This window comes from Erpetoichthys calabaricus, chromosome 1 (genome assembly GCF_900747795.2).
Source record: "Erpetoichthys calabaricus chromosome 1, fErpCal1.3, whole genome shotgun sequence".
In the NCBI taxonomy this organism is placed as follows: Eukaryota; Metazoa; Chordata; class Cladistia; order Polypteriformes; family Polypteridae; genus Erpetoichthys; species Erpetoichthys calabaricus.
The window spans coordinates 337,373,676-337,398,754 of NC_041394.2; the positions used below are offsets into that span (position 1 = coordinate 337,373,676).

At 39.7% G+C, this 25,079-nt stretch overlaps 2 protein-coding genes across 4 annotated transcripts in view; both read right to left on the bottom strand.

The window, feature by feature from the left end:
* Positions 1-1,049: 1,049 nt before the first annotated feature.
* LOC114667766 (oocyte zinc finger protein XlCOF7.1-like) overlaps positions 1,050-25,079 on the bottom strand; it is a 228,360-nt gene continuing 204,330 nt past the window's right edge. Inside the window, exon 4 of one of the 3 annotated variants that reach the window (XR_007934857.1) lies at positions 1,050-1,628. The gene's annotated coding sequence lies outside the window, so the exon portion shown is untranslated. Of the gene's footprint in view, positions 1,629-2,211; positions 2,276-25,079 lie in introns of those variants that run through there. The other 2 variants (XR_007934858.1, XR_007934860.1) reach the window with 2 other exon arrangements.
* Positions 7,008-8,169, bottom strand: LOC114667441 (zinc finger protein 678-like; the record flags this gene model as incomplete). Its single annotated transcript, XM_028822752.2, has 1 exon — positions 7,008-8,169. A coding segment is annotated over one exon (933 nt), but the record flags the coding sequence as incomplete, so codon positions are not given.

Sequence of the window (25,079 nt, forward strand, 5' to 3'; positions counted from 1 at the left end):
AGTTAGAGGACGTCTGCACCAGGGATCTTCCTTACGTCTTTGATCTGGTTATGGATGTATTAAGTCTTGGGATAAAGGTCCAATTCCCCAGTTGCAGGCTTTTTGCTGATGACATTTGTGTTGTGTAGCACCAGGAAAGTGGAAATGGAGAGAAAGTTAGTAGAATGGAGAAGACAGAAGGTTGAAGATAAATAGGAAGAAGAAAGAATATCTGAGGTTTTATGATGACCAGAATTCAGAAGTTAACCTGCAGAGAGAGCAACAGAAAAGAGCTGAATACATTGAAATATCTAGGATCAGTGGTAACCCAAGATGGACAACTAGATTCAGAGATAACCCATAGAGTGCAGTGTGGATGAAGCAATTGTAAAAATAATAATATTTTATTTATATGGCACTTTTCTCATGGAAGAAAGTAGCAGGAGTATTGTGTGAGTGAAGAATTAAGATGAATGTTAAAGGTCAGGTTTTTAGGACAGCGCTAACACCAGCAATGATGTATGGAGATGAGGCATGGGCAGTAAAGGGAGCACAGGAGAAGTCAGATGTGAAAGAAATGAGAATGTTGAGATTGATATGTGGAGTTATCTAAAAGGACAGAATAAGTAATGAGACAATCAGAGGAACAACAGAATTGGAGAGATAGCTAAGAAAGTACAGGAAAGTAGATTGAAGTGGTGTGACGTGATGAGGAGAGAAAATGAACATGTCGGTAAAAGAGTGATGGGAATGGAAGTACAAAGGAAGAGAAAAGAGGGAGGCCAAAGCAAAGGTGGATAGATAAAGTAAAAGAAGATCTGAAGGAAAAGGGTCTGACTGGGGAGGAGGTGCAGGACTGAGATGTTTGGAGAAGGTTGATCAGCACATCAACTCCCATAGAAGTGGGAAAAGATGAAGAGTAAGAAGTATCTTTATCTGATATTCACTTACCTTCAATTATACTTCATTTCAAAATGTAAATGATGCAAGTCTGTGAACACAATAACTCAAAAACAAAATTGGAATGAAATTTTTAGATTTGTAAAATATTATTCACTTTGAGCCAAATAGCTTTAATAGAGTTTGCCTTGCAGAGGTAAGAATTTCTTATTTTAGTGCATATTTACACTCCACACGCACCACAATTGAGGAAGGAGATCAGACATTACACACGAAGATACAACTTGTTCATTTCATATTTAACTGTTACCAATCATAGTTGTATTTAGAGAGGGTCATTTGCCTAAATACTACACGCTGTGGGGACCTGCACCTGTTCCCATCATCCCAATTTCTTTATAATTTAATTTTCTATACCATGTTGTTCTGAGTTCTGCTGGCTTACGTCTTTACTGTAATTGTTTAAATTTCAGACCATAATTAGTACTGATTGTCTTATTTAGTCCGGACACTGGGATTTCTCTTCTTCTTTCCTTTGTAGAAAACTCAGGCTCTGTTGTGTTAAAGTAGCAACATAACAAATAATCTTTTATTTTCTTCCATTGCCCACTCTTGATTTCTTACCTAAAATAACATTTTGTTGTCATATCTTTTCCATTTTAACGGAGCAGCAGCACTTGTCAGGTTGACTGGCATCACACAGGAGGTGGTCATGTTTGAAGATTTTGTACCAATGATAAAACTATCACCTGCTCTGGTCTAGAGCAGGGGTGGGCAGATTCAGTCCTGGAGGGCCGCAGTGGCTGCAGGTTTTTGCTCCAACCCAGTTGCTTAATAAGAAACCCTTATTGCTCAAGTAACACTTCAGCTTCACTTTAGTTGTCTTGCTCGTTAAGATTTTGAACCCTTATTGCTTATTTTAGTCTTAAACAGCTGTAGTCTTGGTTTTTAATTGCTCCTAATTAGCAATACCATGCAAATGACAAAAGAGACCAGCATTTCTCCATTTAGCTTGTTACCATTTACACCTGTGTGTACTTATCATGCACTATTTGGTTTAATTAAATACTTGGAAGGAAAGTGAAGAGAAAAAAGTGAAGCACTGAGAATTACTCATCTGTTTTAGACTTCAAATCATTTGGATGATATCCTTAGAAAGGAAAATAAATCTAGGATATGAGAATGACCTGACATGGCAGAGTTAAAGCACGAGCAAGCCATGCAATTAAATAATTGACAAGGATTGTTTTTTAATTAAGCAACTGGGTTGGAACAAAAACCTGCAACCACTGCGGCCCTCCAGGACTGAATCTGCCCACCCCTGGTCTAGACAAAGGCTGCTGGATACCATTGAACTTCAGAAGACATTCTTCCAATACAAGTTTGTTTTTTATATCTTTTTAATGATACTATTAAAGCAATTCCAACAGACTTAGATAAAGCTTACATCATGAAGACCATCACTTGAACATACTCATTAAAGGTTGGCAGGATTTATATCACATACACACATCACTTAATCCTCCTTCCTCTTTGGTGTGAATTACTAAAAATGGCTCTTTGTGAGAAATGCTTGCCATATTCAGAACAGCAATAAGGCTTCACTCCACTGTAAGATCTTGAGTGCACGTAACAACAGAATCTTTTGTTACAGTGATGACAGCAAAACTGCTTCTCTTCGATGTGAATTAGTGCATGATTGTGAAGACATTTCTTGTTAAACACACACACACACAGACACCAGTGAGACATGATGCAAGTGTACTTCTGTTGGTATAAGGGACGCTTCTGCCAAATGATTTATTGGCTGAAAGTACTCAGTGTTAGTTTGTCATGGAGAGCATTGTTCATAATGGCGCTCAGTTTAAATTTTTCGTTCACTATGACCTCCAGGGGGTCCAGAGTGTGTCCTATAGATGAACTTGCCCTCTTAATTAGCTTGTTAATTTGGTGGGCCTCTCTTGAAGTGACGTTACCAGCCCAACACACCACAATGTAGAAAATCACACTGGCCATCACAGAGTTATAGAAGACGTGAAGGATGTGACTACCCACATTACAGGAACACAGTCTCTTGGTCTCTGTGTTCTATGATCAGTCCAACCCGTCATTAATGTGACCCCTAAGTACTTGTAGGAGTGCACTGAAATGAAGTAAAAATGACTTGTACTCTACAGTGGACCCAGAAAGACTGAACAGGAGGCTGGAGTGGCAAATGAAGTTTGTGGATGTCACTACTAACTCTGTAGAAATTAGTGCAGAAATAGCTACAATCGATTTGTTCTACATGACTTTAAAGGGATATTTTGTTGCACTTGAGTTGAAATGTTACAAAACAATTGTTTGTGATTTTCTGTTAGCAACAGATCTGGTAAATGAGCAATTCGGTCTGACCTGAGGTGATGCTCATTAGGACAGTTCTGTCCCAGATGCTAATGTATATAATCGCAGCCCTGACTCTTATAGCCTCTATCTAATGGCACAAATGAATTAAAAATTGCACTTATCACTACCTTTGGAGTGGGCAACAGCTGTATTTGATATTTTGTATCCATTTTTGTAACAATCTGCAAGATTTGTAATTTAATTTAGGGCAGAGCAGCCAGCCATTTTTTTGTTGTTGTTAAATGTGAGACAGGGATTATGTCCAATGAAGTATACAGTATGTAGGCAAACTCATCAGGGAAAAACGCAGCACTGATGTCTTTTTATAACTGATATTCCAGAGAGGAGAGAAGTTGGGAGGATGCACTGATTTTAGCACAATGCAACACTCACCAGACAATGAACCACCCAGAAAGGCACCCGAGGGCAGCGGGTGACACCTTAGCACCACACTGGAACAGTGGGAGTTTTTTTATGGTGGCTGAAGTGCCGATCCTGCCACCAGCCCCCCAAGTTTTTCCTGCAGGTTGGAGGACCTGCTTGAAGAGGAACGTCATCCCCAGGACAAAGCAATTGCAGGTTAAGGGCCTTGCTCAGGGGCCCAGTGGAGTGAAGTCACTTCTGATGTTTTCGGGATTCAAATTAGAAGCCTTCTGACTGCTGGTCCTGGTCTCAGGGCCACCACTCCATTTAATTGTGGAGAATTAAGATAAAATATGAAGTAAACAGTGATGTCACAAAGACAGAAGTTAAAAAATAGTCATTGTGAATAGGTGTATGCTGGTAGGGTGTTATACAATTAACTAAAAAAACATAACAAAAAAACAAAAAAGTTATATCAGGTCTTAAGTACTGTTGCAGTTGATATCTTCATTTAAACAAACTGTTCAAATACATTTTCACTGTAATTATTCATTTAAACAGTACAAATGACAGTACAAACAGAAGTATTTTAAGTCTGGACACGGATTCCTCGTATTCAAGAAATTAAGACCACTGATTAAAAGAGCAGTGGGGCGGAGTGGTGGCTCTGAGGCTAGGAATCTGCACTGGCAATCAGAAGGTTGCCGGCTTGAATCCCATAAACACCAGAAGTGACTCTACTCCATTGCGCTCTTGAGCAAGGCCGTTAACTCTTTTAGGGTGGATGTCGACTTCTGTTGACAATGGGATTGAGGGAGATATTGAGCTGTAAACATCGAGAAAACACATTGTTACTTTATAGGTAGACCCTCTTTGCTAGGAGGAATGTTTGTCTCATTGACTTGATGTTGAATCCCTGCATGTGAACAAGGATAATTGAGTAACATCTAGAATGGCATTGACATCTAGCAATAGAGCAAAGTGAATGCGCAAAGCAAAATACTCGGATGATGTTTTGCATATACGGGTAAAATTCCATTACAACGAAATGCCAGGGACCTAAAAAATATTTTGTTGTAATGAGATTCTGTATTTGTCACTGTAGTGCTTTCTTTAACTTGTATCTAGGCATTTGCAATCATGTCAATAGCTTCTGTCACATTAATTTTAATCTTCTCCTGCCTACAAGTTATGCTGACGAGAATTTTTCTCAGCATTTCCTTGCGACAATACACTTTCAGGGTGTGAATGATGCCCAAACCCAATGGCTGAAGCACTTCTGTGCAATTGGGTGAGAAGAATTCAACGCAAACATTATCTAAATGTGGAAGCATGTTGTGGGCAGCACAGTTATCTATCAGAAGCCGAATCATCCTTTTCTTCTTCTTCATATTGTGAGGTTTCTGAACTCTTTTGGGATCCCCCCCCCCCCCAATGGGGTGACACGCTGAAATGCGTCCCGAAGCACGATTGCCGCGTCTGTGGAAGATTGTTTGTCCATTGCCGGGGCAGGACAACCGCAGGCTCACAACGCTGCAGTGAAGCACCACAGAAGCGAATCCTAAAAGACTGTGGGCACACTATAAGTCCGTGTCTTACACCCCAAAACACGAGGCTGAGTCTCAGTACATTAGCAAAACCAGCTCTATTCAGCTTGAAACAGGAACAGCACGGTTATTTATTGTAGCAGGATCTGCCACTCTGCTATACACAGACACAGCAGTCAGACAGGGCCGTGGCCAAGTAATACTGTTCCCTGCATTTACAATGTTCCTTGCATTAGCCATCGAGATCTTTTCTGTTTGCTTTGGCAGAGAGACGCAGCAGAGCTGTGAGCCTGCTGTTGCCCCAGCAACATATAAACAGACTTCCACAGACATGGTGATCGCACTTCGGGGACACTTTTCGGCGTGTTGTCCTGTTGGCGGAGGTCCCAAGAGAGTTTACAAACCTCACATTTTCTTGAACGACTGCCACATTAATAGGAATGTTTCTTGAACGAGCATCACTGAACCACATAAAAATGGCTTTTGCAACGTCTTCAAATGCAGCAGTTCGCATACGTTTGCAACCTGAGATTTTTCTTCTTTTTTTGCTCTGTCTTTCAAGAAAGTGGACAATGTCGATGGCAACATCTTTTTTCTTTTTGCTGTAATCGAGAGCTGCAAAAAAAAGTTTTTTTTTTCTAATATGAACTATTGTCGTTTTTTCGTGTCTGCCGTTTCTATAGGAGGGAGACAATGAGTTAAATTCCAATGGATGTTTTTCAAATGTTGATGAGCAATAAGCAAAAGGTATCACTGAAAACAAAAACAGCAAAAAAAACAAACAGTATGAGGAAAGTTCGAAGAAAGAAAAAAAAAAACATTTACAGTGTTTCTGTTTTGGGGATCGTTGTGCACAACTGCTCTGTGGATGATTCATTCAGGCATTTCAAGGTCTTTTGTGCACTTCGTTGTAATGAAAGTATCTGCTGAATGTACTTTGTGGTAACGAGATTTCTATAGACTCATATCATATGGGGAAGCATTCGGGACCATAAAAATACTTCGTTGTAATGAAAATTTCATTGTCAAGATATTCGTTGTAGGGAATCCACTCCCAGGGTCCTGGTAATCCCGCATTCCCGGGAATGAAACTGCTGTAATTCCCGGGAAAATGGGAACGGCCAAGCTCGCATATATAGCGTGTAAAAGTTTAAAATTCGATCAAGAAATAACAGAGTTATAGTTGAAAATAATTAAGGAGGCGCCATTGCTGCAGCTTGCACTTCATCAGACAACAGCTTTGAACAGCAACTTGAAATTGCAATGCGTTAGTCTGTTGCATCCGCATTATCTGTGCCAAGAACCTTGCCATCACAGAATGAAGACAAGAAACTGGATGCATCAGTAAAAGCTGACATAGCGGTGTTTCAGCGCAACGGCAAGCATGGGCGTTGTTTAGAACAAGTGTATCAGTATCTGATGATTGTGCCGCCTACATCAGTGGAGGCAGAGCGTGCTTTCTCAGCGGCTAGCGTACTTCTGCATGAAGGTGCGCTCTCGTACGGACGACCATACGCTGGACACGTTAATAATAATAATATAGCGCTTTTCTCAGTACTCAAAGCGCTATCCACACAGGGAGGAACCGGGAAGTGAACCCACAATCTTCAACAGTCTTCTTACTGCAAAGCAGCAGCACTCCCACTGCACCACCTGTGAGGACGTTGTGCTTTCTATGCTCTTATTACCACAACAAAAGATACATGTACTTCTATGACAGCATGAACTGCTTGTAGATAAGGTTAGTCTTTTATTTGTGTCAACATATTGCAGTAGTTTTATTAAAAATAAGTGTCAGTCATTCTAAAACCGTTCACATGTGAGATGCTTGGGATTGCCGGGAATGAAATGCGGGATTCCCAAATTCCTGGGAATGGATAAATACAAAACTTACCATTTAAAGCATCTCTTCCCTCTTCTGCAAATCTGTCCACTGTTGACTGGCATTAAAAAGCCCTGAGTCCACTTCTTGGAGGACTCTGTCTTCCTGGCGCAGACTTGGACTAAGGAGAGTTAGTTTGAACTGTTTCTTTCCTTTCTTCTTACTCTTTCATGGCTTCTCTCAATAGTGAATTCTTTTGTGTCTTCGAAGATGGCTGCTGTCAGAGAACTGCTTCCCACATTCAGAACAGGAATATGGTTTCTCTCCAGTGTGAATTCTCATGTGGGTCTTAAGACTGATCATTTTTGAGAACTGTTTGCCACATGCAGAACAGCAATGAGGTTTTTCTCCTATGTGAATTTTTGAGTGGTTTTGAAGACTGCTCTTGTAAGAGAATCTTTTGCCACAGTTATTGCAGCAATGTGGCTTCTCCCCTGTGTGAGTTCTGGCATGACTCCGAAGATTGCTTAGTTGTGCAAATAGTTTACCACATTCTGAACAGTAATATGGCTTCACTCCAGTATGAGTTCTTGTGTGACTATGAAGACTACTTATTTGTAAAAATTGCTTGTCACATTCTGGACAACTATATGGTTTCTCTCCAGTGTGAGTTCTTGTGTGCGTCTGAAGATGGGCAAATCGGGAGAATTGTTTGCCACATTCTGAACAACAAAAAGGCTTCTCACCAGAGTGGATTTTAGTGTGTCTTCTAAGTGTACTTCTGTCACGGAAGTGTTTGCCACATTCAGAACAGCAGTAGGGTCTCTCTCCAGTATGAACTCTTGCATGCCTCTTAAGATCGTTTCTTAGCAAAAATTGTTTGCCACATTCAGAGCAGCAGTACGGTTTCTCCCCACTGTGGATTTTTCTGTGTCTCTGAAGATGACTGCGGTCAGAGAATAGTTTTCCACATTCCAAACAAGTATATGGCTTTTCTCCAGTGTGAATTCTTATATGGGTCTTAAGGGTGACCATCTTTGAGAACCGTTTGCCACAGTCCAAACAGGAAAATGGCTTCTCTCCAGTGTGAATTCTTGTGTGACTCTGAAGATAGCCTAATTCAGAAAATCGCTTGCCACATTCAGAACAGCAATGGGGCTTCTTTCCTGTATGAAATTAAAATGGAAAAAAAAGCTTATTTTTTTTACTTAACTGTAAGTAACAAAATTATATAAACTCTTTACAGAAATTTTGGATATTAAAAGCATAAGCAATTTTTAAAAATAATTTGCATGTGAACTTGATAATTTTACAAATGACACATGCACACTGTCACTGTAGCTAAAATGTTTAGTAAAATAAATACAGTGGAACCTCGGTTTGCAAGCATAAGTCGTTCTGGAAACGTGCTCGCAATCCAAAGCACTCGTATATCAAAGCGAATTTCCCCATAAGAAATAATGGAAACGCAGATGATTCGTTCCACAACCCAAAACTATTCATTCAAAAATGATTAATACAAAATATAAAGTAAAAATGCATAAAACAAGTTAGCCTGCACTTTACCTTTGAAAGGAATCATTGCTGGTGTGAGCGAGTTTCTAAACTTTTGTGGGATTCCGACCAATGGGCCAACACGCGGAAGAGAGTCCAAAAGCAAATCGCAGTCTCCCAGCGCTGTAGCAGTTTGCCATAAAAGCGACTCTAAAAAGATTGCGGACATGCTATAAGCGCCTGCCGTTGATGGGTAATACAAGGAACAAAGAACATTATAAATGCGCAGGGCACAGTACTACTTGGCCACGACCCTGCGTCTGTGTATAGGAGAGTGGCAGATCCCGCTACAATAAATAACCGCGCTGTTCCTGTTTCAAGCTGAATAAAGCTGGTGTCGCTAAAGTACTGAGACTCAACTTCATGTTTTGGGGTTCAAGACAGGGACTCACACGTCACATCACAGCACACACACACACACGTGGTGACAATGCTGTAGTAAACAGTATATGCTCGTACGCATGTTGATTATATGAGTGAGACATGCTGACTGACGATTACCCACAATCCCGCAGCGAGACAGAGAAGAACCATCAGCTCAGTTGTGATCAAGTGACGCTCGGCTGACAAAGCGTATACGTACTACTCGTATTACAAAACCTCGCTCGTTTATCAAGTCAAAATTTATTACAAATTTTAGCTCGAATTGCAAAACACTCGTAAACCAAGTTACTCACAATCCAAGGTTCCACTGTATATAATTTGCAATTAATTGAAAAGTATAAATTTGAAAAATGAACTTGATGGACAATAAAGTGGACAAATAATTTACTATTCTTACAAAAAATTTACAAGAAGATGCCAGGCTCACTGGCCCCACCACACACTTATGTATTTTTTCATTTTTTTTTTTTTTTTTTTTTTTTTTAAAGTGGCCAGCAGGCTCAGGACTTTGAGGATCAGTGAACATCATTAACACCTTAAACTTGTGCTGATTACTCCAATGACATTACAAGCCTAGACCCTCTTCGGTCTGATCTTTATCAGTCACTAAACACATCTTTTTAAAGTTCACATTGATATTAGCTTAGACAGCCCACCTCTGGCCATTGCAGTGCTTTAATTCCATCTGATTCAGGATGCTTACTCTCATCTTCATGGCTGAGGACTTATGTATGACAGATGAAGTTTGAGGCTTTGAAAATCAAATCTACCAACATTGAGTTTGAATTTTCATACTTTTGCATAAAATAATGCTTACATTTTGACACATTTGTCATAAAAAGCAAACAATCAATGCTTAATTTGTCATTTTTTCTGCTTTTGATGAAACTAAATAAAGAATCTTGGTGTCATTTTTGATTCCTCCCTTTCTTATTCCGCCCACATAAAGCACATTAAGAAACTTTCTTACTTTCACCTCTGTAACATATCCTGTGTCCGCTCCTTCCTCTCCTTTTCTAATGCTGAGAAACTTGTCCATGCTTTTATCACATCCCACATCGATTATTGTAATTCCCTACTGGCAGGTGCCCCTTCTAATCTTATATCACAGCTCCAGCTTATTCAAAACTCAGCTGCAAGAGTCCTTACTCGAACCAGCAGCAGCGAGCACATCACACCCATCCTGCTCCATCTTCACTGGCTCCCTGTATCTTACAGAATCGAATATAAAATCCTACTAATAACCTACAAAGCCTTAAATAACTTTGCGCCAAACTACATCAGTGACCTTCTCCATCACTATGTGCCTGTCCGCCCACTAAGGTCCTCTAATTCTGGCAATCTTGTTGTGCCCCACACTAATCTACAATCCATTGGTGACAGCAGGGCCTTCAGCTGTATAGCGCCCAGACTCAGGAATGACCTACCAAAATTAATCAGGTCAGCTGACTCCATGAATTCTTTTAAAAAACAACTCAAAACTCATCTGTTCAGGAAGGCTTTTAGCTCTACTTGACTTTATTACCCTTCTCTCAGTTTACCTTTATGTCAAGATTCTCATGTAACCTGTATGTTACATGAGTGTGTGTGTGTGTGTGTGTGTGTGTGCGAGACCATCAATTATGCTGTCTGTTAGGCTTTTTTTCTCTGAATTTACTGTCTTAATCTTCTTTATTTATTTATCTGGTTTGTATAATGCTATATACTGTATACCCTGCCGTTCTGTGTTAAACTCTGAAGTGCCTTGAGCATGGGAAAGGCACTATATAAATAAAATGTATTATTAAATAAGGTGCATTAAGTATTCTGAGAAGGTAAAATAGTGTTTTGCACATTTTGCAAAATGCCTCTATTTATTTATAAAAATGTCCCTAGTACTAGGGTGTTGTACCGTGTTAGCCATTATGAATGTAGTAAGACATCAAGCAAAAATGACACCTTTTTAGTTAACCAATATATATCATCTACAAATCAAAATGTTCTTCAATTAACTGTTTACAGTTAATACTCTGGAGAATGTTTTGGATTCATTAGGGATGTGGTGTTGATTTCACAATTTGATTTAAATAATATTTAGTCCACAATTGGATTTTTCACATATTAGTATTAAAAAAAAAACAAAAACAGTGCAATCTGCAAATTAACTGAGTTGTCTTCACGCAGATTCTCCATACAAGCACATCATTGGTGTGCGTTATAAAAATCAGTCTGACCAGTGTTTGTGACATCAGTCTGTGTTTGACTAAGCACCGGAATGAGCAGATTGAGCAAACTTGACAGCTGGCTCTAGAGATGTCAGTTCTAGCATCTCACAAACAGTTGTCATTGTGGGGTTTCATGTACAACCACTTTAAGGGCTAACTGAAAACGGTGCAAAAAGGAATTGATGGAGGATAAGGAGAAGGGGAGAGGACTTTAGACTTTGACATGACATTTGATTTGGTAATAGTTAACACTGTTTTTGACAAGAAAGTAAATCAACCAAACAGACTTTCTAATGTGTAGAAGATCTCATTTGAAAGAGATAAAGAATTGTAAGGTCAGAAATGAATAAAGTGTGACAGTGCAGCATCAAATAGTGGTGATGGACTGGGAGATCAGAATCAGTAGGAGAATAAAACCAGAGCAAGCAGCACCAGGAATAAAGTGGTGGAGATGAAAAGAGGAAGGGTGTAGGAACAGAATTAGGGAGAAAGATTTAAATGAAGTGCAGGCATGTGAGAGTGTGGAGGAATGGTGAGAGAAGAATAGCAAAACTATAATGAGAGTAGGTGAAGAGATGTTCTTTAATGCGACAGGAAGGAGCCCACCTGGTGTAACAGAGAGGTGTGGGATGTGATAAAGGATAAGAACGAGATGAAGCGGACATGGAACCAATTAGGGAGGGAGACAGAGAAATGTATAAGTAGACAAACAAGGAGGCAAAGAGGGCAGTGGCAAGAACAAAGGCACAAGCTTTGGAGGAGGAGTGTGAAAAACAGGAGACAAAGAGGGAGAGAGAATGATTTTTAGAATAGTCAAGGCTATGAACAAGGCTGGAAAGGATTTTAGTCAGATAAAGCAGATGAAAGATGAGGAAGCTTAAATGAGCATGACAGGATCAAGAAGAGATAGAAGAGAAACTTTGAAAAGCCTTTGTATGAAGAAAATCCAAGGGTAATGTTTGAGGATGGAGTCTCAAATGAAGGGCTAGTACCAAGAAGAAAGAGGAAATAAAGGGGGCACTGAAAAAAAAAAAAAAACAAAGAATGGAAAGGCAACAGGACCTGATGAAATATCACTGGAAGTGTGGAAGAGTTTAGGAGAAGAGCGAGAAAAGGTGTTGTGCGGTCTAATGCAGAAGATCTTTTAACAGGAGAGAATAGGTGGAGGAACAGCGTGATTGTACCCATTTATAAGGAGAAGAGTGATATTCCAAAATGTGACTTTGGTTTTATGCCAGGGAAAGTAATAACTGGTTTAAGGCAGATCTATTAACAGGACAGGACAGAATACCAGAGGAGTGGACGAGCAGCGTGATTGTACCCATTTATAACAAGGGCGATATTCAGGATTGTGGAAAGTATACAGGAAGATAAAGCTGATGATACACACAATGAAAATTTAGGAGTTATAAAGAGAAGGCTTGGCACAAATAAGAATGTTCAGATGGATGTGTGGAGGTACAAAAAAAGAACAGAATAAAAAATGAGACAATCAGAGGAACAACAAAAGTGGGAGAAAATCTAAGAAGGTACAGGAAAGTAGGCTGAACTGTTGTGGACAGGTGATGAGGAGAGATGATGAACATGTGGGGAAATAGAGTGAAGGGAATGGAAGTACAGGGGAAGAGAAAGAACAGGGAGGCCAAAGTGGAGGTGGATGGATAAAGGAAAAGATCAGAATGAAAAGGGACTGACTGGTGAGGAGGTGCAGGACTGAGCTGTTAGGAGAAGGTTGATCAGCACATCGACTCCCACACAGGAGTGGGAAAAGATGAAGATGAAGACTTCAGGTGCTTTAAAAAAATTCAGAATCACTGATTGAGAAATCCTATCAGCCTGCCACTGCTATTTTGATCCTATTGTCACCATAATCAATGACTATTTAACTCCAGTCAAGTTATTTTACATAATGTTTTTAACAAAGTGTAAGGAGACAAAGCTTGTAATCATTAGCAAATATAATTCAGTACTAAATTATTAGAACATTTAAGTACATAAACATACAGCAAAGTAAAATTAACCTCAAACAAACATATCATGACATGGTCTCTTACACTGGTAACACAGATAGATATGGCCACTAAAAAGACACAGTTCTGATAACCTCCTAAACTTGGCCTGCCAGACATTCTCAGGTATCATATATAAATACACACTAGACAGAATAATTGGGGTCTTGAATACTATAACTTTTAATCCCAGGCACCTCAATATCACTGGTGTTAATTTAGTAAACACAAGTGATCTTTTATACTACACACAAAAGGCTTATACTATGCTTGTTAATGCAATAATTTAAGGAAAAGTGTCTCCACATCTCAACATAAAATATTAACATCCCCTGCATTTCCAATTTTCACATAAAAATTAAGTGAGCTCTATAATAAAAAACCTTAAAGCTTGTACACTTTTGTTTTACACATACGTGACTGTTTTGAAGGTGATGGTTCCAGAGTTGTAACAGATGACGTTTCCTCAGTACTCTTTGTGTCAGACTGCAACAGCTCGGACCTCACATTGACAGAAGGCTTCAACGATGAACAGCACGGAGTTTGACCAGAGACCATCCCAGTAACTCCTCCATCTTGACACTCATAATGAAAAACCAGCTGTGAGTGAAGGTTGTCTTTCTCAACGTGCTCCATAATTTTATGGTTGTGTGATTCAATGCTGTCAGACGTCTCCTCAGCCTCTTCTTTAATGCCTGCAGTCACCAGTTCACAAACCTCATTCTTAATGTATACACCATCCTGCTCAGGGTGGACAAACTCCCATTCACACTCCTCCTTTTTAATATTTATAGTTGCTACCTCCATGGCATTTATATTAACCTCACACGTCTCCTCTTTCACATCCATCATGACTTTACAGTAAATGGCAGCAGCTTCACCCTTGCTGTTGAAAGAACAGAATTTAATTCAATAAACACTATACCATTTAGATCTAAAGACATTTCAATTTCTTTTGATAACACCATCTAAAGTTCTCTCAACTTCAACTTGGATAATTTATAGAGAGATTATAGTGTAGCATACTAACAACAACTCGATTATTCTTCAAATCAAAAGAAGTGTAGAATGAAGGCCCAAAAGGGATGAGGAGAAGAACCACCTCACACAGTTGTAGGCTGCCAGAATTCACTAACTGACTTTAACGTATTTCACTTAAAAAGTAAAAATGCTGTATGAAAGGTCACCTGACTTCCTGTATTGAGTGAAACGTGCCCATTTCAGTGTACCTCAAGTTACATTACACTTCTATGAAAACTTAGTGGAAAGAAAAGTAGTAGCAGCACGTCTTGTGTTTAATCAGCTAAGATTGGTGCGTGTCTCTCCACTGGCTCCCTGTAACCCAATAGAGTCTGGCTGCATAACTCCCTCCAGCAGCAGACCCCTTGGACACTGTGAGGTGGAAATGGAAAAGGTGTGGAAAGCCTTTCTTGTGTCTGAGGTGGAAGCGAAGTACAAGTTTAACACCCTCAAGCTCCATTTCTTCTTTGTTATTCGGTTTCGCTGCCTGGTCTTTTCTAGAACACATGTCTAGAAAATATTTATTCTCAAATTGAATAAGGTGCGGTTTCAATTGTAACTTTGTCTGACTGCACTATTAACTTACGTATATTAAACTGTGCCATCACTTAACAAGAAACAATCACAGTATATTTCACATAAATGTAATTAATACGTGACCTCAAAGGCCATTCAAATTTTATTTTTAGGTTATGCTTATCAAACATTTGTAGAAAGTGTGTATGCCATTGTTTCTTATAAGTTTAGTTGCAGCATTTGCTGATTATTTATAGAACGTGTGTCACCAAAATATTAAAACATTAGAATATTAGAACACTCTAGACGAAAACAGGCCACTCAGCCCAACAAAGCTCGCCAGTCCTATCCACTTATTTCTTCCAATAAAACATCAAGTCGAGTTTTGAAAATCCCCAGCGTCTTACTGTCTACCACTCTACTTGGTAGCTTATTCCAAGAGTCTATCGTATTGTGTAAAGAAAAACTTCCTAATGTTTGTGTTAAATTTACCCTTTATTAAGTTTAAAAACTTTGTCCCTGTGTTCTTGATAAACTCATTTTAAAATAACAGTCTCGATCCACTGGACTAATTCCCTTCATAATTTTAAACACTTCAATCATGTCTACTCTTAATCTTCTTTTCCTTAAACTGTAAAGGCTCAGCTCTTTTAATCTTTCCTCATAACTCATCCTCTGTAGCCCCTGAATCAGCCTAGTCACTCTTCTCTGGACCTTTTCTAGTGCTGCGATGTCCTTTTTGTAGCCTGGAGACCCAAACTGCACCCAGGACTCCACATGAGGCCTCACCAGTGTGCTATAAAGCTTGAGCAGAACCTCCTGTGACTTGTACTCCACACATCAGGGCGCTATATAACCTGACATTCTGTTAGCCTTCTTAATGGCTTCTGCACACTGTCTGGAAGTCGATAGCTTAGAGTCCACTATGACTCCTAAATCCTTCTCATAAGGTGTCCTCTCGATTTTCCGACTTCCCATTGTGTATTCAAACCTAACATTTTTACTTCCTATGTGTAATACTTTACATTTACTGACATTAAATTTCATCTGCCACAAATCTGCCCAAGCCTGTATGCTGTCCAAGTCCTTCTGTAATGATATAACGGATTCTAAATTATCTGCTAATCCACTTATCTTGGTATTATCTGCAAACTTAACCAGCTTGTTACTATTATATATTCCTAAAAATGATAATAAAAATGAACTGTTGTAGTATTTGAATTAAATTGTGGAATCATCTCAAGGAAAGGACTGCAATATACTTGTAATTAACAAAAACAAATGACCTATACGCATATTAAGTTTATGTTAAATAAGTTTCGTTACAGCATTTACTGATCTTTTGTAAATTGCATGTTACATAAACATACGGTCAGCAAGCTTAACATGATTAATATTTTTAGCCAATGTTATCCCCTGAAATTTAAGTATACAGTATGTGTGAAATTGGAGTGGCACAGAGGTACTGCCGTGGCTGCAATGTAACAAAGTGTGGAGTTTGAATGCTTTCTCCCTGTGCGAGTGAGTGCTCCGATTTCTTTCCAGAATCTATATAGGTTTTAAAGACACAAAGAGGCACCATTTAACACACCCATCCATTTGTTTCCTCAACCCAGTTATGTAGAGCTGGGTTGGGGTGAAGCGGGTGCTTATTCCAGTAAGAATTGGGCACAAGGCCACCTGTGGTGTGACAATGTAGAAGAAGAATGTTCTCCTCAGCACCATGTATTTTGTGTGTTTAGTAAATTAGAATTTTTATAATAACTATTTCTGTAACTTGCCAGTGAGAGACGCTTTGGCTTATGAACTAACAAAAATATGTTATTCCAGGGTTCAGGAGAAATAGTGTCCACATGAATAAAATCTAAGCTGTTTGTTTTCCCCTTCTCAGAGTGAATGTTTCAAGGACAAGGTCACAAGGCTGCAGACAGCACATGTAGTTTATGCAAAGGCGTCTCTCCTGTGCTTAGCTTTGAAAACACAGATAATGCTTAGCTCAACAGACATATTGTTTAACTTTACTGTTTTGATAAGGATGTTCTTTCTGTCTTGTTAATCATGAAATGCTGAATTATAAAACCCCTCCTAATTTTTTTCTCGGGGTTTCAATTGAGCTTTGCGGTAATAAGTTATGCTCTTTTGAATCTCTACTTACTGTGACTCCGAATGAAATAATAAAGAGAACTAAAGAAATATTATCTGCCAGCTTTTCAGTGTGCCTTTTTCGTCCACAACACACATACATCAGGGTCAGTTTAGTACTGTATCTCCAGTCCACCTAACCTGTACGCCTTAAGACCGTGGAGCAAAATCAGAACACCTGGAGGAAACCCACAGACACAGGGAGAAAGCATGCAAGCTCCATGCAGGGGGTACTTGCAACCTGAACTCTCGTCCTGTGTTACAGTGCAGCAGCGCTACCACTGGGCCACCCAATTTAGCACATACTGTATACCATAACATGAAGATGTTATGCTTACAATCTTACCTTCTTAATTTTGTCAATTTAATATATTTGTAACATGTGATCTAAAAAAAGATAGGTAAATGCTGCAACTAAACCTAATTGCAAAAATGAATGTTGTAAAAAACGAATGACTCTTATGTTAATACATGGTGATAATTTCTGTGAGACGATGCCACTATTTAAAACACATACTATAATAGTTGATTCAAATACTGGTACAGTTAAAAAGTTTTACTGAAATTCTGGTGATATGTATACCACAAAGGAGCAGCAAATGCTGTAACTAAACCGAACATGTGAAATTAGGCATTGTATAATATGCCTAGAAAATCTATACAGTAGAATGCCAAAAATGGGACGTCAAAGTATAAAAGGATTAAAATTTCAAATATTTCCGAGGCATTCTATGCAATGCCAAAAGGCAAACTGACATGTCATTCTGTATAATGCCTAGGTATTATTTACAATGCCTAGGGAAAGTATATACAGTCATATGAAAAAGTTTGGGAACACCTCTCAGCCTGCATAATAATTGATTCTACTTTCAACAAAAAAGATAGCAGTGGTATGTCTTCCATTTCCTAGGAACATCTGAGTACTGGGGTGTTTTCCGAACAAAAATTTTTAGTGAAGCAGTATTTAGTTGTATGAAATTAAATCAAATGTGAAAAACTGGCTGTGCAAAAATGTGAGTCCCCTTGTAATGTTGCTGATTTGAATGCCTGTCACTGCTCAATGCTGATTACTTGCAACACCAAAATGGTTGGATTAGCTCATTAAGCCTTGAACTTCATAGACAGGTGTATCTAATCATGAGATATAAAGGTTGTACAAAAGTCTGAGCATGCGGTCTGTTGCGTCATCACGCTCACAGGTTATGCGTGAGCATGCACACTATTATTTCTGTATCTGATACACGGAAAACGCTGTACTGCATGTACCCGTATTTATTCAATTGTTTGTTGACTTTGTGTGTGTCTGTTTGATAAACCACACATAAATATTTGTCTGCAAATAAACATTTAGTTCTACAAAGCCATTGCAACTATTCCTTCCTTTGCAACGTTCAACAGTTAGTTGAGATCTTTCTACCTTAATTCTGGTCTGCATCATCCTTCTTATCAAGGATTAGGATTTGGTGCCACAGACACTCACCAGTTTGACGCACGCACTGTTTAACAAAGTGGTCCTTCGAGCCGGATTACTTGTGTGTACCAGCATCCATGGCAGCATCCAGAAAGACAGAGGAGGAGCCACTAACACGTAATCCCCATCAAAGATGGACCCGCCGCGTCCCAGGACATCTGGAGGACTACATACTCGGTTACAATCCCAGGAATGATTATGAAACAGCTGAATTTAGGGAATCCGAGAATACTCAATGGCAATATATGCAGGAACGATGAAGGGTTCTTCATCTGCAGATGGAGGAGCTTCAGGACATGATGGATTCTGCAGCAATCTCTTCTGCCAGGACATTATCTCCAAAAAGACAGTCCACCAATCAACAAGCAGAGACCTTTCCACCTATGAAGTGCCCACAACCACAACTTCGCATTCAGCGTAGCTCCAGCATGCCTTTGCTTGAACTCAGAAGTCCTCATACACAGTTCATTGTCCCTCTCCATGAGTCAGTTGAAGAGTTATCACAATGCCTTCCAAACATGCAGACCCCTCGCAAACAGGTTTCTACAAGTGGTCATCACCAGCCCATCTGGCAGCCATTTCTTCACCAGCCAAAATTTGAGTCTTACTGTATTCCTCCTTCAGCCCCAAGGCAATGGCAACAATTACAGCAACTCGTATATATATATTTATATATAGAATATAGATATATATTCTATACCTCATCTAAAACAGACTTATGTGCCTCTGTCCTCCACGCAGTATCCAGAACAAGTATGGGAGCCTCCACAAGGACAAGGACAAGGACAAGTTAAGGCATTTAATCAGCCGGTACTGGATACTAATTTACAAAGCCTAATGCAAATGGTTACTGTGTCATCATTTGGCATTCCCAAACTCAATCTCCCAACATTCAGCTCAGGTAAAGAGACTGACTTTATCTTATTGAAAAAAGGATTAGACAGCCTTCTAGGACCACATCCTCATCTTACAGAAGACTACAAATATCAGGTGTTGCTTGATCACCTCAAGTTCCCCTCTGCACTGCAGGTTGCTAAGAGATATTTGCATGATCCTAAACCTTATACCAGTGCTATGCATGCTCTAAAACAGAGATGTGGCCAACCATGGCAATTAATTCAAGCAGAACTGAGTGCCATTTTGAATGCTCCTGTAGTAAGATCAGGGGATGCTAAAGACATTGAGGACTTTGCACTGTCAGTTAATACACTAGTAGGTTTTCTGAGCTCATTAGGTGGTGCTGCTGACATTGAACTTCAGTGTGGATCCCATGTCGATAGACTGCTTACAAAATTGCCACTGAATTATACAGATGCCTTTGCAGAACATTGTGTAACACGGGGCATCATACAGAGTGGAAGTAGTCACACTTATACACTCATTGACTTTGCTGACAGGCTGGAAAGGAAAGCACAGGTACTACAAGTAGCACGGAGAGCAACAGACTTATATCAGGCTTCATCCCAAGGAGCTGAACGTCGTGAAACAAGACTTGCTAAAACACCACCTGTTAAGGCCTCTACAGTTTATCTTAGCAGTGAAAGGAATACCCCCCCCCCCCAGATACAACAGGAACCTGACAGCATTCCTCCAAAGCCAATCAAGAGAGAGCGGTTCAAACCATTCTGTCCTTATTGTAATAATCAAGAGCATTATTTAAATGCTTGCTCAGAGTTTACCAAATTGGACATGGTTCATCGGATACTTTGAAAGCTCAGCCAATGATGAACAAAAATCCAAAGAATTAAGAGGGGTTCCCAAACTTTTTCATATGACTGTAAGTAATATAGACATTTCATGCTTTACATAAAAAGTCACACATTGCTGGTAACATTATATAAAAATATAAAAGAATGTTGCACATGTGTTCTACAAAAGGATCGAGCAACAAAACCTAATAATAAAAAAAAGAAAGGTGCTTATGGGCATTGAACATTTTTTTTTTTTAAACTTGTAAGATGGAACTTCCAAACCTATGTTACTCCCCCTTTCAGCCACAGGCCCCTGAATGACATGACAGACCCTTCCACTGCAACTGTATGCATGTTAAAATCCTACAGAGTACAGTAGATCAGCACCCATGTATATGGATGCTCTCATGAGGTCCTCTGCACAAGAGGTCCCTGTGTCCCTTCTGACCTACCCACATCTACTAGTGAACAGCACCAATTGAACTGTGGACTCCCTCAATGTGTTTAGAAAGCGTTTAAAGACTCTCTTGTACTGCGATTATCAGTCTAACTCTACATAAATGTGAATGCTTGACCGACTCCAATCCATTTAATGTCCTCATAGTGAGAGACTGAGGAAAGTACAGTGGAGGTTATCAAGGAGTCTGCTGCTGCATAAAAGGGCCCTCATCCTGCATAGACTGGAAGACCTAAATAGAACTCTCTTAGGTTAGTGGGAAAGAGATGTCTTAAACAAAACTAAAAAATTAAAATTAAATAGACTCTCCAAGGAAGGTTTACAGTTTAGTTTTGGATTTGGCAAGAATGTATTTATTAAAAATAATAAAACGCAGAGGTAGGCCGACTTGAATGAGGCTGGCGCGTGACTGAGGAGGGCCCTGCCCGGCTCTCTACTCCCGATATCACGCTTCCCCTTGGCCTGCAGCCTGTCTCTTGGATTTGCGCAAATAAATCGTTGCCACAACTGAACTATGATTCCTAGTGCGATGAGAGAAGTCTCAAAATCAACCGGAATGTTCAATTAAATTATAGAAAAAAACCTGATCAAAATCCGTTAAGTAGTTCTCTCGTGAAAAGCGGACAGACATACAGATGTTGGATTTCCTGTTTAGTTACTACCTATTTTGTTGAAAAGCTGAAATTTACCAGGAACTGCATGATGGTACATCAAGGGCAGAAGGCATCCACAAAGAAAAGAAATTTTGATATATCGTTATTTCAGGGGTAACCCCCATCCCCAAAACAGAAAAAAATATCACAGATTCTCAAAATTGCTTTGACTGACTTGACTGAAATTGCTGAAGTTATAGAAAAAAAGATTAGCTGAGAGTGATTTTTATTTGTCAATATTTCATACTATTACGTTAAAGTAGGCAGTTATGTTAATATACACTTTACGTATATTAATGGACACAGCAGAAGCAATTGAAGGATAACACAGACAGCTACACTAACTAGTAGGGTGGATGGAAGGGGCAGTGCCCTTGACAACAGAAAAAATGACGTGATCAATGTTTGGTGCATACAGTCAGGTGTGAAATCAAAGGAGAAAGTTCAGCGAGGCTCAAGTAAAATACAAAGCTCAGTTGGTTCACAAGCGCACTATAAAGTTCCAGTGAGGGTGCCAGACGCTGTGCCCATAAATGTAGGTGATGCTTCATCAGAACCAAAAAACTGGAGGTGAGCATCAGTAGGATTTGCGGCCCAACAGCCAAGTCACCTGAACTATTCTCTAACATTTCAGTAATTATTTACCACTCTGATACTGATCTTTCTGATCATAAAATAGGTCAGTACAGTAGCAAATGATGAGAAGAATTCATAATTAATTATAGAATTATGGTATTTGAGGGTTCCTCTAGAGTGCCTTTTTCTCTTGCACGATTTGGCTCAAAAACTAATCAGCACATTGTCATCTCTTAACAGGTTTAAATTTCAAGTTTGGTGTTTTTCCACCCGGCCATTTTAGCTTCAGACCATCCTAAAGAAACTGTGACATACAGACACACTCACAACCCCATCATTAAAATTTTGGACAAATCTAAAGGTTTCGCTACTGCCCCATAGACAACAGGTTATGGTGGGGGTGGGCGCAAAACAAAAAGCAAAGCAGAGAAAAACAGAGGTGGAAGTGGCACCCCAAGATCCAAGACAAGCCTGGAGGAGCGCTGATATTTTAAACATAGCAGGTCCTGCCCAAGCTACTCCATTTTAATATATATTTGCAGCTATAAACTTTGAAAATGGCCCCCACCCCACCTTCCGAAATCCTTTACATTTACATGCATGTCTGCTTACATTGAACAGGGTCGTCCCAGGCTTTCCAAATCCTTCACATGTATAATCACATCTGCAGTCTTTGAAGAGGAGTCACATACAAAAGGCAAAAAACATGAAAAAAAAAATACTTCAGTCAATGACATAAATGAAAGAAAATCATAAACATCTAAAAATGACAATATATTCTTATATTTCACGTTATTCTTATTGATTACTCATTTTAGTTCAACAAAATTCACTTTTCCTGTGAAATTGTGTTTTGCAATGACCATCAACAAAAGCCAAGACACCAGGAAAAGCAGAAATTGATGTACGGCAGAAATGTTCTACTCATGGCCAGTTGTGCATATGCATATTCATTCAGATGTTTCAGATTAAGATACATACTGAAATCTGTATCTCCTGTGGCTCTTCGTTATCATCTCACTTAACAGCACTCCTACTGACAAACTGTTCACTTCAAATGAATATTTTGCAGTTCCCATTTTCAAAAATCCATCCATCCATTTTCTTCTGCTTATCTGAGGTCGGGTCACGGGAGCAGCAGCTTGAGCAGAGATGCCCAGACTTCCCTCTCCCCGGCCACTTCTTCTAGGTCTTCTGGGAGAATCCCAAGGCGTTCCCAGGCCAGCTGGGAGACATAGTCCCTCCAGCGTGTCCTGGGTCTTCCCCGGAACACCTCACCAGGGAGGCGTCCAGGAGGCATCCTGATCAGATGCCCGAGCCACCTCATCTGACTCCTCCTGATGCGGAGGAGCAGCGGCTCTACTCTGAGCCCCTTCCAGATGACTGAGCTTCTCACCCTATCTTTAAGGGAAAGCCCAGACACCCTGCAGAGGAAACTCATTTCAGCCGCTTGTGTTTGCGATCTCGTTCTTTCTGTCACTACCCATAGCTCATGACCATAGGTGAGCGTAGGAACATAGATCGACTGGTAAATTGAGAGCTTTGCCTTACGGCTCAGCTCCTTTTTCACCACGAAGGACCGACGCAGAGCCCACATCACTGCGGACGCCGCACCGATCCGCCTGTCGATCTCACGCCCCATTCTTCCATCACTCATAAACAAGACCTGGAGATACTTGAACTCCTCCACTTGGGGCAGGATCTCGCCTCCCACCCTGAAAGGGCACTCCACCCTTTTCCAGCTGAGGACCATGGTCTCGGATTTGGAGGTGCTGATTTCCATCCCAGCCACTTCACACTCAGCTGCAACCCAATCCAGAGAGAAAATATAGCTGTCAATTCTTTCAAGCTTACATCCTACATGATTATCGTAACGCCTAACAACAGAGAGCACACACAGCATCATGAGACAATGAATCATTCACGATTGGTATTAGACGGCATTAATGGACAGATGCCAATCTATAATCTGATCCTACAGAAAAGCTTTTCCCTTGCATTAGGTTAAATTGTCTGAAAAATAAACATTAACCTGTTTTAAAAATCAAACACTGTTCTCTCTGCACACGCAGCACACATTAATATGCCTAACAGCGTGTTTTTAGTAGACATTTCGACTGTAGACAGCTCATCATAAAGAGAAGCTTGCTCTCTGTTAGTCCAGATTATTGAGAGCGCCTCTGATTTTTGTATTTCAAAATCATCGCCCTTACTTTGAGCGCCACCTTAATGAGGTGTTGGATTGGTTTATAAAAGTGACCCTCAGTGAGCCATCTAATTCTTCCCACCCAGTTTTAAGCAAAATTCACTCCTTGTTGTCTCTAGATGTATATATTATACACCTGGCTTCAGCGAGGCTATCACTGATGTAATATAATTGTAACGGATTGTTTGATGGACACCTTTATCCAAGGCAACACACAACATCTGAGATACAATCAGTTACATTTGCTTTTTTCACAAACACAGGCAGGTGAAGTGACTCGCTCATGGTCACACAGTGTCCCTACCAGGCTTTGAACCCACTGCCTCAGGATTGTGGAGAATACATCTTCAGAAGAAAACATGCAGAGTTTCTAGGTTTGCAGTCAGAATAAGCCTTACTGCACAGCATGTAAAATCAGAACATTGCACATAACACTTGTCTCAGTTCATGAAGTGAGCGCAGTAGTCTAGTTCATATTTATTTCAGCTCTAATAAAAAAATCTCTGATTCATACATTTTTCTTTTTCATCCAATTTACATGTTATCTTCGTAATAATGGCCTCATTCTATACCTTTATCCAGAACATTTGCCTAATAATCATAAATCCTTTCATAACAATCATTGCAACTTGAAGGTTGTACTTGCCACTAGGCCCGGAGATGACCATCACCTAAACACCTTTTACATTCCTAATCTTGAGCTAATAAAAATTGGTGGCCCTTTAAATTAATTAATCATCATCTATAAACTGGGATCAGGATGACCCACATATGAGAAAATGAACTGCTCAATTAATAATCACTTGTTGCACCAGCATTCCACGGTTAAAATCATAAGCAGCTATGTTGGCAGGTAACAACGCACAGCTTCACTGATAAGGTTTGGGCTGTGGATGGCCTGGAAGAGACAAGCATATTGCTCCCTGACCACTTAGAATTGAAAAGTACAAGCATTTAATGATCAGCTCTTACACTCTTATAGAGCCCAAAGCCAGCTAGTACAACACCCTTTGCCTTAATTAATCATCCAAGGAACTGAAATTCTTGAAATATAAATTTAAAGGCTATTGTAAAATATATACCTACATACATACATACATACATATACAGATACATATTTATGCACATACATACATATATATGCAAATATGGAAGCTTGCTTGGTTTCCTTAAGATCCAGGCATCAGTGAACTTGTTTAG